This window comes from Lepidochelys olivacea (assembly GCF_965140295.1).
Source record: "Lepidochelys olivacea isolate rLepOli2 genome assembly, chromosome: 5".
NCBI lineage: Eukaryota > Metazoa > Chordata > Testudines > Cheloniidae > Lepidochelys > Lepidochelys olivacea.
Genome location: NC_140415.1, coordinates 42,017,281 through 42,033,497, shown reverse-complemented (window position 1 = coordinate 42,033,497; position 16,217 = coordinate 42,017,281). Strand labels below are relative to the sequence as shown.

Below are 16,217 nucleotides of genomic sequence, written 5' to 3'. Positions count from 1 at the left end.
CTGAGAGCCAGCTTACTGCCAGATCTTCACATTGGGTAGTGCTGGAAATGTCTGATACAGCAGCAAGGATTACAGCCACTACTCTTGCAATGAGGAGATCTTCATGCACCAGGTATCACGATCCCTAGAGAGGTCCATGTCACAGAGAGAACCTCCTTTTTGAGGGCAGCAAATTATTCAGTAGAGCACAAGTGAGGTGCTGCATATCCTTAAATATTCTGTTTGCAGCTATATTTTTCAACCCCATAGAGGAGAGAGCAGAGGGAGCGGCCTTTTTATAGACAGACCTCTGATGGAATACTATCTTCAGCAGCCTGAAGGTCTTCAAAGCCTCTGAGGAAGAAGCAGAGATTTAATCACAGATGACTCTCTACCTCCTCCTTGACTGCCCCACAATCCAGAGTATCAGACAGGCAACAGATTTGATGCCAATGTCGAGACACTGACTGGACCATGATCACATCCTTTATCTTTCATCACTCCATTTGGCAGATGGCTTTCTTTCTTCCAAGAAGCCTCGTCTGGGACAACCTCAGACTGGTAGGTCTTTGAGATAGTAAGCAAGGGGTATTCCTTTCCATTTCAAGCTGCTCAAACCTCTCCACCCTCCATTTCCCTCTTCAGGGACCCTTCTTACATGAGACTGTTGAAGGAGAAGCTAGTTTCCCTTCTACAAATGGGAGCAGTGGAGAGAAAATGCCCTTACAGTTCAGGGGCAAGGGCTTTTATTGCCACTATTCCTTAATCCCAAAGAAGAAGGCAGGGCCACGGGGAGGCCTGTCATCCATCTTTGACATCTCAACACATTTAGCTGTCATTTCAATTTCTGCATGGTTACCCTAGCCACTATAACTCTTCTATTGGATTCTATGAACTGGTTTGTGGGTTTTGATCTGCAAGATGCATATTTTCATATTTTGATATATCCAGAGCACAGAAAGTACATGAGATTTCTGGTGGCCACATCTCACTACAGCACATAGTTCTACCCTTCGGCCTCGGCATCTCCATAGCTCTATGGGTCTTCATGAAGGTCCTGGCTGTGGTAGCAACTCTTCTTAGGAGACAAGGAAGCCCCTTTCTGGACAACTGGTCAATAAAGAGAAAAATTTCCACAACACGCGAGAGACTCTATTTACACAGTTCTATACTGATCTCAACTCAAAATATAGAGTGCATCAGGGAAGTATTAGATTCCAAAACAGTGAGATCATATGTTCCTCAATGGAGATTTCAGACAATGACATGCAGCTCCAAGCAAACCCCAGAACAGCAGTGATGACATACCTAAATTCATGGGCATATGGCAGCATGCACTTATGTCACACAGTATACTATATCTTTGTCCTCTGCAAGGATGACTGAGATCAGTATATCTACCCAACAGGCACAGCATGGATCCCTCTAGAACTCCTATCATTAAATTGGTGGACAGAACCATTTCAAGTGTGCAGCAGAGTTTCTTTTTGCATGCTTCTGCCTGCCAAGACTTTACTAACAGATGCCTTTTCTCTGGGATGGAAGCATATCTCAACCAACTGAAAGTCCAAAGGATATGGTCCCCTCAGGAAGCCATCCCTCACATAAATATCCTATAACTAAGAACTATATGACTGGAGTTCAAGGCTTTCCTGCCCCTTCTTTGAGGCTTAATAATCCAGATGTTGATGGACAACACCATGGTGATGCAGTATACCAACAGACAAGGGAGAGCAAGATCCTTCTCACACCATTAAGAAGCCATGCATCTTTTGCACATCACCCCGGTACCTCCCACTCAGTCAACAGAATATCCCAGCAGCCAACTTAGCAGGTACTTCTCAGAAAACCACAAGTGGTGTATCAGGGGCTCTGTCCTCCACAGCATCTTCACAGGTAGAAGATTCCAAAGTGGACCTGTTTGTGACATGCCACAACGAGTACATTTTGTGCCAGAAAGAGCTTAAGTCTTTGCTCCCTGACAGATGCTCATTCTATGGACTAATATGTGCCTTCCCACCGATACTCATGATACCCAGGGTTTTGATGAAGCTGAGACAAAATGCAGGTCACATCATCATGATAGCCTTTGCATAGGCCAGGCTGTACTGGTGTTTGATCGTGGTGAATCTATCAACTCATCCACTAATCACCTTACCAGTTTTGCTAGTCCTGGTGTCTCAGACAAACAAGCAAATCCTGCACTCAGATCCAGCATTGTTGCACCTGACTGCTTGGAAGCTGACAGAATGACTTCTACAGAAAGAAGCTGCTGAGCTGAGGTTCAAAACATCTTACATCAAAACAGAAAACCGTCCACCAAACTGATATCCCTCATAGGATGGGGCATACATTTAAACTGCCTCACAGTGCAAGGCAAATGGTCACCTGCGGAGATATCAATCTCCTTGAGTTGAGAGTGGTCAGGAACCCATTTCCTCTATGCACTCATTTCCTCCCACTGATAACAGGATCGCATATAAAGATCCTAACTGACAACATAGCGTACATGTATTATGTCAACTATCAGGGAGGAGCCAGATCGCCCTTTCTTTGCACGGAGACAATGAAACTGTGGAACTGATGTTTCTCTCACAACATCACCCTATCCACAGCTTATCTCCTGGGCATGCAAAACGCGATAGTGGACAATCCTGCACAACCATGAATTGGAGATACACCTGTCAGTACTTCACAACTTATTCTCATGGTGGGGAACGCTGGCCACAGACCTATTCACCACGTACCAGAACAAGAAGTGCCCATGATACTGATCCCCACCTTGGAACTGGTACTCTCTGGGCAATGCTTTCCTCCTCCCATGAGACAAAGACTTCTTACACCTTCCCTCCATTTTCTCTTCTGATGAAAGTCCTGCTGAAGATAAAGAAGGACGGAGCTCATATAAATCTGATTGCTTTGTGACAGATTCCCCCGGGTGCAACCTGGAACTTGGGTAATGCCGAGACCTCTGTCTTACCAATGTCAAAGTCAGATTCAGGACTCACATAATTTGTCAGACCACTCTGTTTATTAGCAAAGCGCTTTGCTAATGCACCCAGATGTGAGCCCCTCTCTGAGGCCCAAGATAACTTATTTATACAGCTAAGCCAAAGCCAATTTAACATAAGAGACAAAAGAAAGCAGAAACTGACAAATATACATACGTATCTTATTTGCATACTAACGTTTACCAATCTCCTAGCTCAGTAGGAGCTCTAAGGTAAGTAGTTTGAGGACCCATTGTCTCACACTCCTTAATGATTCTCTTCCTGACAACTGTATTTCAACAAACCCTTCAAGTAGCATTTCTTTAATGAATTATAATTTCAATATAATTCATTCTACTTGCACACCAACCTGGGCTCCTTCTCACACTGTAATGCTATGACAAGCTGTAAACCCCTCCAGGTCCTGCACTCACATAGCTATCCACAAGCAGGGACACACCCAGCTAAGTTAAATAAATGCTTTCGCCAGCCACTCATGAACCAACAATAGAGAGGCTCCAGCCAACTCCCCCCAGTTCCCCAGCCTAGTACCCTAGAGTTGGACTATCCTGGCCTGGTCAGAAGCCTAACCACTGTGAGTTTATTACCCAGTCCGCCCCTCCCTCAGTGTGGAGAGGACATATACCAGGTCTTGTTCCTGAGCAGATTTCCCTTGCACTTCAAGCAACACACTGTAAAAAATGTATAACAGATTTATTAAGAACAGAAAGATAGATTTTAAGTGATTATAAGAAGTGAGCATACAGATCAAAGTTGTTTACCTAAGACATAAAAGTAAAAATGCAATCTGAGTTCTATAAACTAGACCAGATTTAAATCAAGCAGTGTCTCACTTTGATGGTATAGTTCCTTAATATACAAGCTAGGATTCTCCTTTGCAGCCTGGGAGCACCTCCCCAGTTCAATCTTCGTTCTCTATACATGTTTCCAGGTGTTGAGTTGTAGGAGGAATGAGGACAAGCAATGATGTCACTTCCTCCTTTTATAGCTTCTTTCAGCTTTCTGGAAAGATCCTTTTCTATGAAGTGCATCAAACAGTCTCCACTGTGTATGTGCTATCTTTGAGAGGTTTCTATTGTATACAGTTCCTGGGGTACTCCTTGTGAGTATGTATTCCCCTCAATGGGCCATCATCAGTGTCTGGCTGCCCCATTGTTGTACCTGAAAGGTTGGTTGTGGGTGTTTCCAGCTTCACATCATATTTTAGTAACATACACATAACTTCATAACTTCACATAAAATGACAACACATACAATTCAACAGTATATTAATATTCAACAGATCAAGACTTTTAAAATGATATCTTACAAGGCATACTTTGTACAAAACACATCATAATCATATCATCATGGTAAATATGGGGGGTGCCAGGGTGTTGCTTTAGGGTACAGCGTCACATGCTCCCACGTGGCCAAGACAGACCTGCTACCCTTACTTGATGCAGTTCGCAATTGTCCCACTGATCTCCCTTCTCTCTCAGGATAGAGGGCGTACCACACATCCCATCTCAGGGATCCTCTGCCTCAAAGTACGGCTTCTTGGTGGTCCAAGCGCCTAGACAGCTCATGCTCAAACGAAGTACAAGAGGTTGTATTGCACAGAAGACAGTCCTCCACACGACTCACTTACCTCAGAAATGGTCCAGGTTTCAGATTTGGAGCACATCTCACCAAATCTCTCCCGTGTCAGGAACTCTTCCACATACTCTGGAATATGTCCTGACCCTTAAAAAATTGGGGTTATTCCTGAGCTCTCTCAAGGTCTGCCTAACAGCTATTACAGCATTTCACCAACCTGTAGAAGGGTACTCAGTATTATCGGACCCAACCACTACAAGGTTCCTTAAGGGAATAACAAACCTCTTCCCTCAACCTCAACTTTCTACCCCCTCATGGGACCTAAACCTCGTGTTGAAAGGGGTGACTAGGCCTCCCTTCAAAACTATGCCACTTGTTTACTAGCATACCTATTAATGAAAACAGTCTTTCTGATTGCAATTTCCTTGGCTATAAGAACAGGGGAAATAGCAGCTCTGCTGATACATCCCCCATACACAGTATTCTTCCCTGTCAAGGTTACACTTCAGTTGCACCCAAGGTTCATCCTTAAAGTGATCTCCTCATTTCACATGAATCAGTCTATTCACCTTCCTGCATTCTACTCCAAGCCTCACTGAGACAATAGAGAGGTCATACTACATACCTTAGATGTTAGGAGAACCCATGCATTCTTCCTTGACAGGACAAAGGCCTTTCAGGAAATCCCTTAGACTATTTCTCTCTATGGTGGAAAGATCTAAGAGCTCGGTGACATCAGCCCAAAGACTCTCCAAGTGGGCATTGAATTGCATCAAACAGTGCTACCAAATTGTAATGACTCCTCCAGACTCGATCTGTACTACCTATTCCACGAGATCAATCTACTCATCTGTCGTCTTCTTCAGGGATGTCCCCATCTCAGAGATCTGCAGAGTGGCGACGTGGGCATCAGTCCACACCTTTGCAGAACGTTATGCAATCACCAGGGACTCTGCCTCTGATGCCATCTTTGGCTCCACAGTACTATCATCTGTGACTAACCTGACTCCAAAGCCCCAGCCCTCCAGTAGGAATACTGATTGGGAGTCACCGAAAGGGACAGTACTTGAAGAAGAAGTTACCTTGTGCAGTAACAATGGTTTTTTGAGATGTGCTTCATGACCCTCCTTCCTCCCCTCTACTTTAGAGTTGTCGCTATGACTCTGTGGTAGAGAAGGAACTGAGGATGGTTAGCTCTCATGCATTGGCTAGCCTCGGGATGCAGCATGAGGAGAGACAGTACATGTCCGGACACAACGGACAGTACTATCGAAGTTCTCCGATCAGCAGCACAGGGATTCAGACACACCTACAATGGAGCACCCATAGGGACACACACATCTCGAAGAACCATTGTTACTGCACAAGGTGAGTAATTTCTTCTTTCAGTGAGTGTGATTGAGAATCTGGAGCAATAATAGATCAGTATATTGCCAAATTACACAAAATGGCTGACTTGTGATTATCAAATACCAAAAGGTGAGCAAATGTGTGATAAATTAGTAATAGAGATGAAAGATGTAGGCTCTTGAATGAGAATTCTCAGAGAGCCCACACTAACTCTATGAAGAGTTGTAGACATGTGCAAAGCTAGTGAACAAGCTCACATACAAATGCAGAGCATAAATAGAGCAGACACAGGTAACTCACTAAGTAGCATAGGCAAAGTATGAAAATACAAGGAAAAATACACCAACATTTGTGGAAAACAAATACAAAACAGAGGAGACAAAGAAAATGCAAAGGAAAACCTGTGGATTCCATGCAGTAAAACATTATAAAAATGGAAAATGCCCCTTCTATGGGGTCATATGTAAAATTTGTGGTAGGAGAAGGTTGCAGCCAAAAAAACCCAAAGAAATAAATGGACCATATTAAGGAACCATCAGAGGAGTCAAGTTCTAAATTAGCCTGTCAGAAATCAGAGTCTGCAGCAGAGCTAGTCTCCAGGCAGCCTCATCAGTACAGCTGGCCTGCAGCAGACTGCCCGATTGGCCATGACACCTGATTTGCTGCAGGGGCCAGCAGGCTGGCTCTTAAATCAGCAGCAGCAGCTCACTGGCTTCTTAATGCTCATGCCACCATTGTGCCTACTCCTGCTTGTTCCTCCTGCTCTGGCCTTGCATCCAGGCTTCCCTCTGTCCTGCCCCTGCCTTGAACCCCTCCCTGCTACAGTACCTGGTCTCTGGTTTGACCCTTTGCTTTGGCCCTAGGCTACTGACTCCAGCTCTTACCCTAGTCTTTGGGTCCTGATGCTTGCTCCGATCGCTAGGCTAGATCACCCTTGTACTGGTAGGCTGATAGACTGAGAGCCTTTAAAACTAGGGCCGGGGCGTCCACAACGCTAGCACAGACCCTACTAGCAGCAGAACTGGTGGATGCCACCCAGAACCTGCAGAATGATGCCCATTGTTACTGAACTTATGGACCACATCTGGCAGGTCACCAAGAACTTCAAAGGCAGTTAGAAGTCACTATGGCAAGCTATAAATAGTATGCCAACCAGTCCTGCCAGCCAATGCATGGCATTCATAGAATCATAGAATATCAGGGTTGGAAGGGACCCCAGAAGGTCATCTAGTCCAATCCCCTGCTCGAAGCAGGACCAATTCCCAGTTAAATCATCCCAGCCAGGGCTTTGTCAAGCCTGACCTTAAAAACCTCTAAGGAAGGAGATTCTACCACCTCCCTAGGTAACGCATTCCAGTGTTTCACCACCCTCTTAGTGAAAAAGTTTTTCCTAATATCCAATCTAAACCTCCCCCACTGCAACTTGAGACCATTACTCCTCGTTCTGTCATCTGCTACCATTGAGAACAGTCTAGAGCCATCCTCTTTGGAACCCCCTTTCAGGTAGTTGAAAGCAGCTATCAAATCCCCCCTCATTCTTCTCTTCTGCAGGCTAAACAATCCCAGCTCCCTCAGCCTCTCCTCATAAGTCATGTGTTCTAGACCCCTAATCATTTTTGTTGCCCTTCGCTGGACTCTCTCCAATTTATCCACATCCTTCTTGAAGTGTGGGGCCCAAAACTGGACACAGTACTCCAGATGAGGCCTCACCAATGTCGCATTGGGGTAGTGGATGAAGTGTGGTTGTCCACGTGGAATCTGTGATCAACTTGTCCCTCCACAAAGCTGGACCATTAGTACCTGTGACCTTTCCAAAGCACAAAACAGATTAACCTGGTTACATAAAAGTTACAGCTACCAGATTTCCTCGAGATTCACCCCGGCTTCCATGTCTCACTTCTAAAACCATTAATCATGAATCCCTTCCCACTTCGTACTACTCCCCCTCTTCTGCCTATAACTGTTCAGGGCCAAGAAGAATATGTGGTTCGGCAGATTCTAGACTCCCATCGGGTCTAAGGAAAACTACAATAACTAATTAACTGGGACAGTCACAGCCCAGACAAACGTTCATGGGAACCTGCAGAACATCGCCATGCCCCAAACTGCCTGTGTGCCTTCCATCACACTTACCCTGAGAAACCAGGCCCTGAGGTTCCTAGACAGCACCCCTGAGTGGGGTCTGTTGTCAAGAATCCGGGCCTGCAGCAGAACTAATCTCCCAGGCAGTCTCATCAGTTCAGCCAGCCTTCAGCAGGCCGCCCAACTGGTTGCAGCAGCCAGCAGCAGCTCACTGGTTTCTCATTGCTCATGCCCATCCCTGTGACTGCTCTTGCATTGTCTTGTACTTATACTTTTTATTTTACTAAGAAGAGCATGTGTGTTATTGAACATAATTTAGGATTATTAATTTAAACTAAGGTTTGGATTTTATGATTGTGTAATCATCATCTCCTTTTGCGCCACAGACCTGTCAGGAATGGTCTAGTTATTATTTAGTCCTACCTTGAGTGCAGGGGACTGGACTAGATGACCTATTGAGGTCCTCTCCAGTCCTCTACACTTCTATGATTCTATATGTGAAATGAGTTATTTAAATTTCCTGATTTTCTCTCTACAGGTGGTTTATAGGAGATTGGTCAGAATGCAGTAAGACCTGTGATGGAGGAATACGTACACGAACAGTTCTCTGTATCAGAAAGATTGGACCGTCTGAGGAGGAGACACTGGACAATATTAACTGTTTAACACACCGGCCTATTGAAAAAGAACCCTGTAACAATCAGTCTTGTCCACCACAGTGGGTTGCCTTGGACTGGTCAGAAGTAAGGATATTTCACACAGATTAACATTTTTAATTCATTGGCAATGGGAAAATTACGAGTTCCTCCCACTGAATGTAAATACATTTTTATTGCTGCTTGTCATCTGTAAATCATGATCTAAAGGCAGAGGATTAATAAGAAATCAGTAGCTGTCTGATTTAGAACATTAAACATGTTTAAAATGACATTAAAGTCTTTAATTTTTATCTACTGTCATCATGTAACGAATAGGGCATGTTGTTTAGCCAATAAAGGCTAAAACCAGTGCTGCTGCGCAATAATTTGTTGGCATGGGGCAGCTTCCTGGTTCAGCAAAGTCATAAACTGAGAAAGGGGATTTTAGTTTCCAGAGGCTTCCTTACAGGTGTATGGCTTAAAAAAGGATATGATGATTTTTAGAGCACTTAGGTATAAAAAACTACAAGAAATGCCATGATTGTCCTCAAGTAACCCAGCAAGCATACATAAATAAGTACCACAGAAAGGTGATGTGAAAGCTGGAACTAAGACTTGCATCTCCAGTATTCCTAGGAGAGGCTAGTATACCTTTATTAATAGGCAGTGTCCGTTAGTGTATGAAACAAGATCTAAGCTCAATTTATGCTGATTCAATCCTATTGAATTCAAAGGATGTGCACCCGTACAATTGAGAACAGAAATTGATTCCATTGCCCTAGTTCTGAGCTGAATTCAGACTTTGCAGAGCACTACTAGGGCAAGGTGGCAAAGATGGTTGTGTACCTCCTTTGCAACTCCTAGTTTCCAGGGTGGGATCCCCATCTTATATTAGAGCAGCCTCAGGGCTGTTTTAAGTTATGGCACACCTGCCTTCAGCTCCAAGGGACTGTTCCAGCATCTGTAAATAGGCAAAGCACAGCAGTCACACACACCCCCCATATGCTGGGGGCCATGTTGAAGTTGCATACAGTGCCATCAGCTCCACACCATATACAGATGATGTACATCACTTCCTGTCATAAACTGTTGATGCAGGATGCTGTGAGATGCTGTGGCTCTGCTTTCATTGATGGCCTAATTTCAGAGTGATGCTATCCCTCTCTATAGTTTGTATTTCAGCTTGTAAAGAATTGTGGTGTGTTTTGGGATGTTAAGTGATGTGTATAATGTCTGATAATTATTGATATGAACATTGAAAACAATTTTCTCCACTGGTGAAAACTACCGCTAACTTATGGGGGGAGGAGGGGAACTCAACCAAATCTGCCTAGTTTAAAAATTATTTTTTTCATCATTTTGCCGACATAGAATTTTATTATCTCTACTGTAGTTGGCAAGCATTCGTTCAGTTCCATAGGGGATCTTCCATTAAGTGTGTGATTGTTTTTTTAACTAGGAGCAGAAAAATATTTTTAAAATTTACAGGATTTTTTTTCTAAAAGCTTCGGATCATCTTTAGCCCTTTATGCTGATGCTATTGCTTGGACTCCTGAGGTTCCATTTTTTGTTACAAGTTTCCATCATTCATTTGGGCAATACAAAGATGGGCCAGCCACAGAGTTCAGATCTTGACCCGTCTCTGGTTTTATAGTCTTAAAAGAATGGCCCTTTTTCCCAGAGTATTTTCCTAAGACGGTGTCTGGTTTATATCCTTATTATGTGTCAGAAAGCAGTTCCCTACAGTAACATCTCTATGTACAGAGCAGGGCCGTAGAACACCCCCCCCCCCCCCCCCCGGATTGTGGAGTGAGTTTTTAAAAGGTGCCAGGAGGCAGACTGTCAATGTCATCCCTTATGTACTATGTCCCCTCTCTTCTCTACTTGCCTATTCCCTGCAATTCAAGCTGGTTTTAGAAGTGGAGTGGCAAAGCCAGGGCAAGTGGGGGTTTGGAAGCAATCCCTACTTGGTCACCCACTTCCTGAGAGAGAAGAAGGCACAGAGCATCCCACCCCATTAACAGTTAATCCAAGGCTTGGAGGAATAGTTTGGAGAAGAAAGAGGATGAGTAGGAAGAAAGAGATGAGTGGAGGAGAAAAAGAGGAAGGATGATTGGAGGAGGGAGTAAATGAGGAGATAGAGACACAAAAACCTTTTATAGTCCATTTATGTGGTGTTGATTAGATTGTAAACCCTTTGGGACCAGGAAGCATCTTTCCATTGTGTATATATCACAATACAAATAAATAATAATAATATCCCCATGATAAACTGTAGAGCCTTGTAGCACATTGCATTTATTATGCATCTTTGACTCCTTCACGTGCATTCTGCTTACTAAACAATCTCCCCGGGACTGCTGATGTTCCAACTCTGTGAGCAGCTATACGAGTTTTATGGCTCTGTGGCAGGGCAGAGGTAAACCTTGTGAATGCCCTGCTAAAAGGGACTGGCCGCACCCTGCTTCATGGCAGGGTAGCTAGATATGGGGGCCCAGGCACTCAATAGGGGGCCCAGCTGCAGGCCCTAAAGAGGGCTGGCCCAGAAGAATAGGCTGAGCCAAATGGAGGCAGCTGTGCTGAGTATTGGGACGATTATATAAGCCCTGAGAAAAGCTCAGTCAGGCCTTGCCTGGTAGGGGACAGGAAGGCTGCATTTCTGCCTCTGTACCAACTGAAGGAAGGCTCAAGGGCAAGAAGACCCTGAGAAGGGTTTGTAGGGGGATAGTGGTTGGGGGAATTGGGGGCTAATGAGAGCACTGTAAGTGAAGACATGAAGGTGAATCAGCACAGGAGGGCGTTGAGACTCTTTATTTGACCAGCATAAGCGCAGGGTGCAGCTGTGAGGGAGCGGAAGCCTGAGCAGACCCTGTGACAGGCTCCCATATATAAATTTCTGTACAGTCTGTGTAGGATATCTTGGAACAGAAATTTCCTCATCCATAATAGGTTTAGAGACTGTTAAATCAGAAATATTGGTGGTTGTTCTGACAAGATTCTGAGCAAATAAGAACATATTTCTATTTGTACATTTCTGCTTAGAGTAGCTTGGCGGTATGTCTCAACTATTAAGAACTTTTTTAGTATAATGAGACAGTGCTTATTTTTCTATCCAGTGTTTCCTAGAAAAAACTTATTGTATATTAAAAATAAGTACTTATTTCATGTAGCATATAATACTTTTTTTTTCTAAGGGTAGCATGAAAATGATGTATCTTGTAATAGAAAGCAGCAGCAATGTCCACTCCTGCTTCCATTTAAGTCAAAGCTTGTCATCTTTTCGAATGTGAAGTCTCTTCTTCAGCTTTTGTTGTTGTACTAAAAGCAACTAACACACTTGCTCCAATGCTGACCCTCTCTGAACACAAACTAAGCAATTGCAGCATTCATTCATATGCTAACGTGCTTGTTGAGCATCAGATAAGCACGGAGTTGTACTTCATCTCTGATGAAAACTGATATTTGGAAATAGGTCCTTTAGAGAAAAGGAACAGTAGATTCAGGCTTCTTTTGGGTCAGTTGAGTTAAAGTATCTGTGCAATTTAACTAAGTTGAGAAATTAATTGTTGTCCTAAAGCTTTTTTTCCCTTTTAAGAATCATACATACAAGCAGTGGTAATGGAAAGCCAGGAATATTCTACAAAATACAATGTGTAAATGTAGAAAGAGATAATGAAAGAAAATAAATAAATATAGGGTGATGGGGTAATGTAAGCGTGTAGGGAATGGTGTGCTAAAACTAACAAGTAGCTTGTGGCAGCACAGGTTAATTAGTCATTCTTTAGTGACAGGGTGACAGTTTGCCATGCCAATTTCCATATGCCTTGAAATGGTTGAGTTTTGGCTGCATTACCTTTCCTGTAGTCAGTAATGATTATATTTGAAGTATCTCAAAGTAATAAAATCAAAACAAAAATTGCTCTAAGGATTTCTTGGGAGGATCCTTATCAGACATTTTAGACAAGCATTTCTTCCTTTGCATTCATATTACCATTAGTCATGCTTGCCTCCATTTGGTAAGTGAGTCAAAAATTCTGAAAGCACGCAGTAATGGGAAACTTTATTCCCTGTTTGTTTGTGTGGGCATTTTATCTTTCATTTGCTTTGGTGACATAGAGCTTGTCTACACTGGCAATTTACAGTGCTGCAACTTCTTGCTCAGGGGTGTGAAAAAACACCGCCCTGAGCTGTAAAGCACCAGCGTAGACAGTGCACCAGTGCTGAGAGCCACCCTCCCAGCACTGGGAGCTATGCCCCTCGTGGAGGTGGTTTTTTAAGAGTGCTGGGAGAGCTCTCTCCCAGCACTGCTGAGACTACACAAGCCACGTTAAAGCGCTGCCAGTGTAGATTAGCCCATATTCTTTTTGTTGAATTCTAGTGATGCCTTTGGTTTTTGGTGATTCGGTATTATTGTAGGCAACTTAATTATTATTTCCTTACTTCATTTTCATTGCTGGGGACAGGGTGTAGTTCATCTTATTTAGTGTAATTTTGGCTGTCTCTCCATATGAAGTTTTCTTTCTGAAGGAGGTTTTTGTCTCTTGGTCCCAGTAGCTACAACAGCATATTTCTCAGATAGGGGCTTACATCTTTTCCCTCTGGCGTTTGCCATATGCTGTGTTGTTTGGATGTAGAATTTCTTTGGTGTTTCACCTGTGAATTTTGCTCAGAGTTCCCAGGTGGTATGGTATTATGTATTGCAGCTGCTTATACCAGAAAGGGAATTCCAATCTTGTGACAGATTTAGGTTATTCTTTGTACAGGCCCTGTGTAACATCAGAAACTGATTCCCATCTAAATATCTTACTAGTGAATTTGTAGGAAAGAGATGCACATGCAATTCTGAAACTGCTTCCCTGTCAAAATCTCCTACTTGAATGATGAAGGGAAATAGGTATCAGGAACTTCACTGGGTGGAATTTTAAAGTTCTTCTGTGGTCTTTTGTCTCTTTCCCCTTGGTACCTGTTTCCCTATCTTCTTCCCAGTTTGATGCTCTGCTAGGGTTAGTAACGGGTAATGGAGAGTAGCAAAACAAGGGAGGAGGAAGGGAGAGAGAATAATGAGAAGGAAGAGAAGAGCATGGAGGACTTCAGACCTGCCTGCATTCAAGTTCCTGCTTCATTACCTCGTTGCTATCAGAGCCAGCAAAGCAGCTAAACACCAAAGGAAAAAGGAGGGGCACTATCTAGGGGAAAAGAGTAACAACTTGAAGAAAGGGAGGAAAGTTCCTACCTAGTCCAAGAATCTCATTTCTACACATCCCACTAATGCACTAGTCTTTACATACATTGAAAATTTTCTTGTGAGGTGTTCTAGTAGGTCACCCTCCATCCTTTGTATTTTATTAGTCTATATGGGATGTAGAGAGAGGTTTTTACTGGTTCTGCTGAGAGTTATGTGCTAGTGGATTCCACATTAATCTCTGAAATGCATTCTCAGATTTATTTTATGAATACTGATGTACTTGGTATACGTCGCTCACATATTGAAAATTAGGAATGTGTTGCAGTACAATAAGGTAAATGATAGGAAGGAAAATCTGTTAGAAAATGGTGATGAAGAAAATCAATCGCCAGCCATCTCATTTATAAAGACGTCTGTATCTGTGAGGATTTTCAGTATCCATCACTGTAGAATCTGAGTGCAAATCTCATTTATACTTTGAGGGTCTCATCCATACTATGGATAGACAGGGGACATCTTGGATCTTGTGGAAATTGTGATGATAATTTGGTACAAGTGAACCTGAGTATACATGTTAAAAATATTTCTGAAATGTTACTGTCTTTTCAAATTGTAACTATAAATTTCTTTATATATTTTTCCAGTGCACTCCAAAATGTGGTCCAGGATTCAAACATCGGATTGTTCTGTGCAAAAGCAGTGACCTTTCAAAAACATTTCCAGCTGCACAATGCCAAGAGGAAAGCAAGCCTCCAGTCCGCATCCGCTGTAGCTTAGGCCGATGCCCTCCTCCGCGCTGGGTTACTGGAGACTGGGGACAGGTAAAATAACAAACCATATAACTATCTTCTACCTTTTCTTGCTATTAATATCCATCAGCACTTTCTAAAAAGGAAGATATTTTGTTCTTAGAAATGAGCAAGGGATGCCTCAGGTGACATCCCCTTTTGTCTGATTGGAATGTTACACAGGGTGATGGTGCCCACATCTAGGTACCTTCTGATATCTGTCTGTTGGTTTATATAAAATGAGTAACTAGTCTCCATCCAATTGCTAATGGAAAAGTGTTGGTGGGGGAAAATAATCCCAACTCTGTAATTAGCACTGATTTTCACACCTGTTCACATTCCTACAGAAGAAGTAAAAAAAAAAAACTGAATGGGAGTAGAGATTGAATTAATGCATATAGGAGAGGTAACATGGTCTACTAGCGAAGTAACCTTTGTTCCAGTCCCATTTCTGTCACTGCCTTCTTGTGAGACCTTGGACAAGTCACTTAAATTATCATTACCTCAGTTTCCCTTTGACAGGGTCGAACTAGATGGCTACAGGAGAGTGATAGAAGGCAGATATATTAGCCCCAGGTTAAATAGGTCCCTTTTCCCTGGGTAAGGTAACAGGGAAGGTTCCAGAACAATCAGGAACCTTCTGGAGACAATTAAGACTAACAACACCTGCAGCCAATCAAGAAGCTGCTAGAATCAATTAAGGCAGGCTAATCAGGGCACCTGGGTTTAAAAAGGAGCTCACTTCAGTTAGTGGTGCGTGTGTGAACAGCTGGGAGCAAGAGGCACTAGGAGCTGAGAGTGAGAACACATACTATTGGAGGACTGAGGAGTACAAGCATCATCAGACACCAGGAGGAAGGTCCTATGGTGAGGAGGCCATGGGGAAGTAGCCCAGGGAGTTGTAGCTGTTGCACAGCTAGCTGTTCCAGGAGGACTTCAAACAGCTGCATACCACAGGGCCCTGGGCTGGAACCCAGAGTAGAGGGCGGGCCTGGGTTCCCCCCAAACCTCCCAACTCCTGGTCAGACACAGGAGGAGTTGACCTGGACTGTGGGTTCATGAAAATGGCCAAACTGAGGGCTGCTGTGAAGCTCCAAGGTGAGCAAATCTGCCAATAAGCGCAAGACCCACCAAGATAGAGGAGGAACTTTGTCACACCATGTTCAAAATATGTACCTACTGTTATGAAGTTATTGGAGAATTTTGATTAAAAGGTCCTATCAACATACAAAGTATGTTATTGTTACTCTTTCTTTCCTAGAGATGGTTCTTCCAGACAAGGTTTCAGCCATGTTTGGTGGAGGTGGCAGTGCGGTGAAACTTGTGCTGCTTCGCCTGTGCTATCTCTTCTCTGGGTCAAGGTTATCATGTATAATTTCAAAACAGAAGCAGTAAGGTTCATGCCAGAGAAAATTCATGGTCTCTTTTTAGGAATCTGTCAAAATATTGCCATCTGCTTGTTTCAGGCTTATAAATATCCACAAGCTCACAGTTTAGGATTCTGCATGCTAATTTCCACCAGTGCGATACATGAAAAATGTTTGACATAATTCCTGGAGAAATATACATGTAGGAACCCATATATGAAGTGAGCTATTAAAACTAA

The 16,217-nt window shown here is 43.3% G+C and overlaps 1 protein-coding gene across 3 annotated transcripts in view; it reads left to right on the top strand.

Annotated features, from left to right (window-relative positions):
• ADAMTS6 (ADAM metallopeptidase with thrombospondin type 1 motif 6) overlaps positions 1-16,217 on the top strand; it is a gene marked incomplete at its 5' end in the record, with an annotated part of 323,894 nt that overhangs the window by 288,971 nt on the left and 18,706 nt on the right. For all 3 annotated transcript variants that reach the window (XM_084627958.1, XM_084627957.1, XM_084627956.1), the window contains 2 exons: positions 8,539-8,743; positions 14,468-14,644. In XM_084627958.1, the coding sequence (XP_084484084.1) occupies positions 8,539-8,743; positions 14,468-14,644 (382 nt within the window). The remainder of the gene's footprint in view (positions 1-8,538; positions 8,744-14,467; positions 14,645-16,217) is intronic.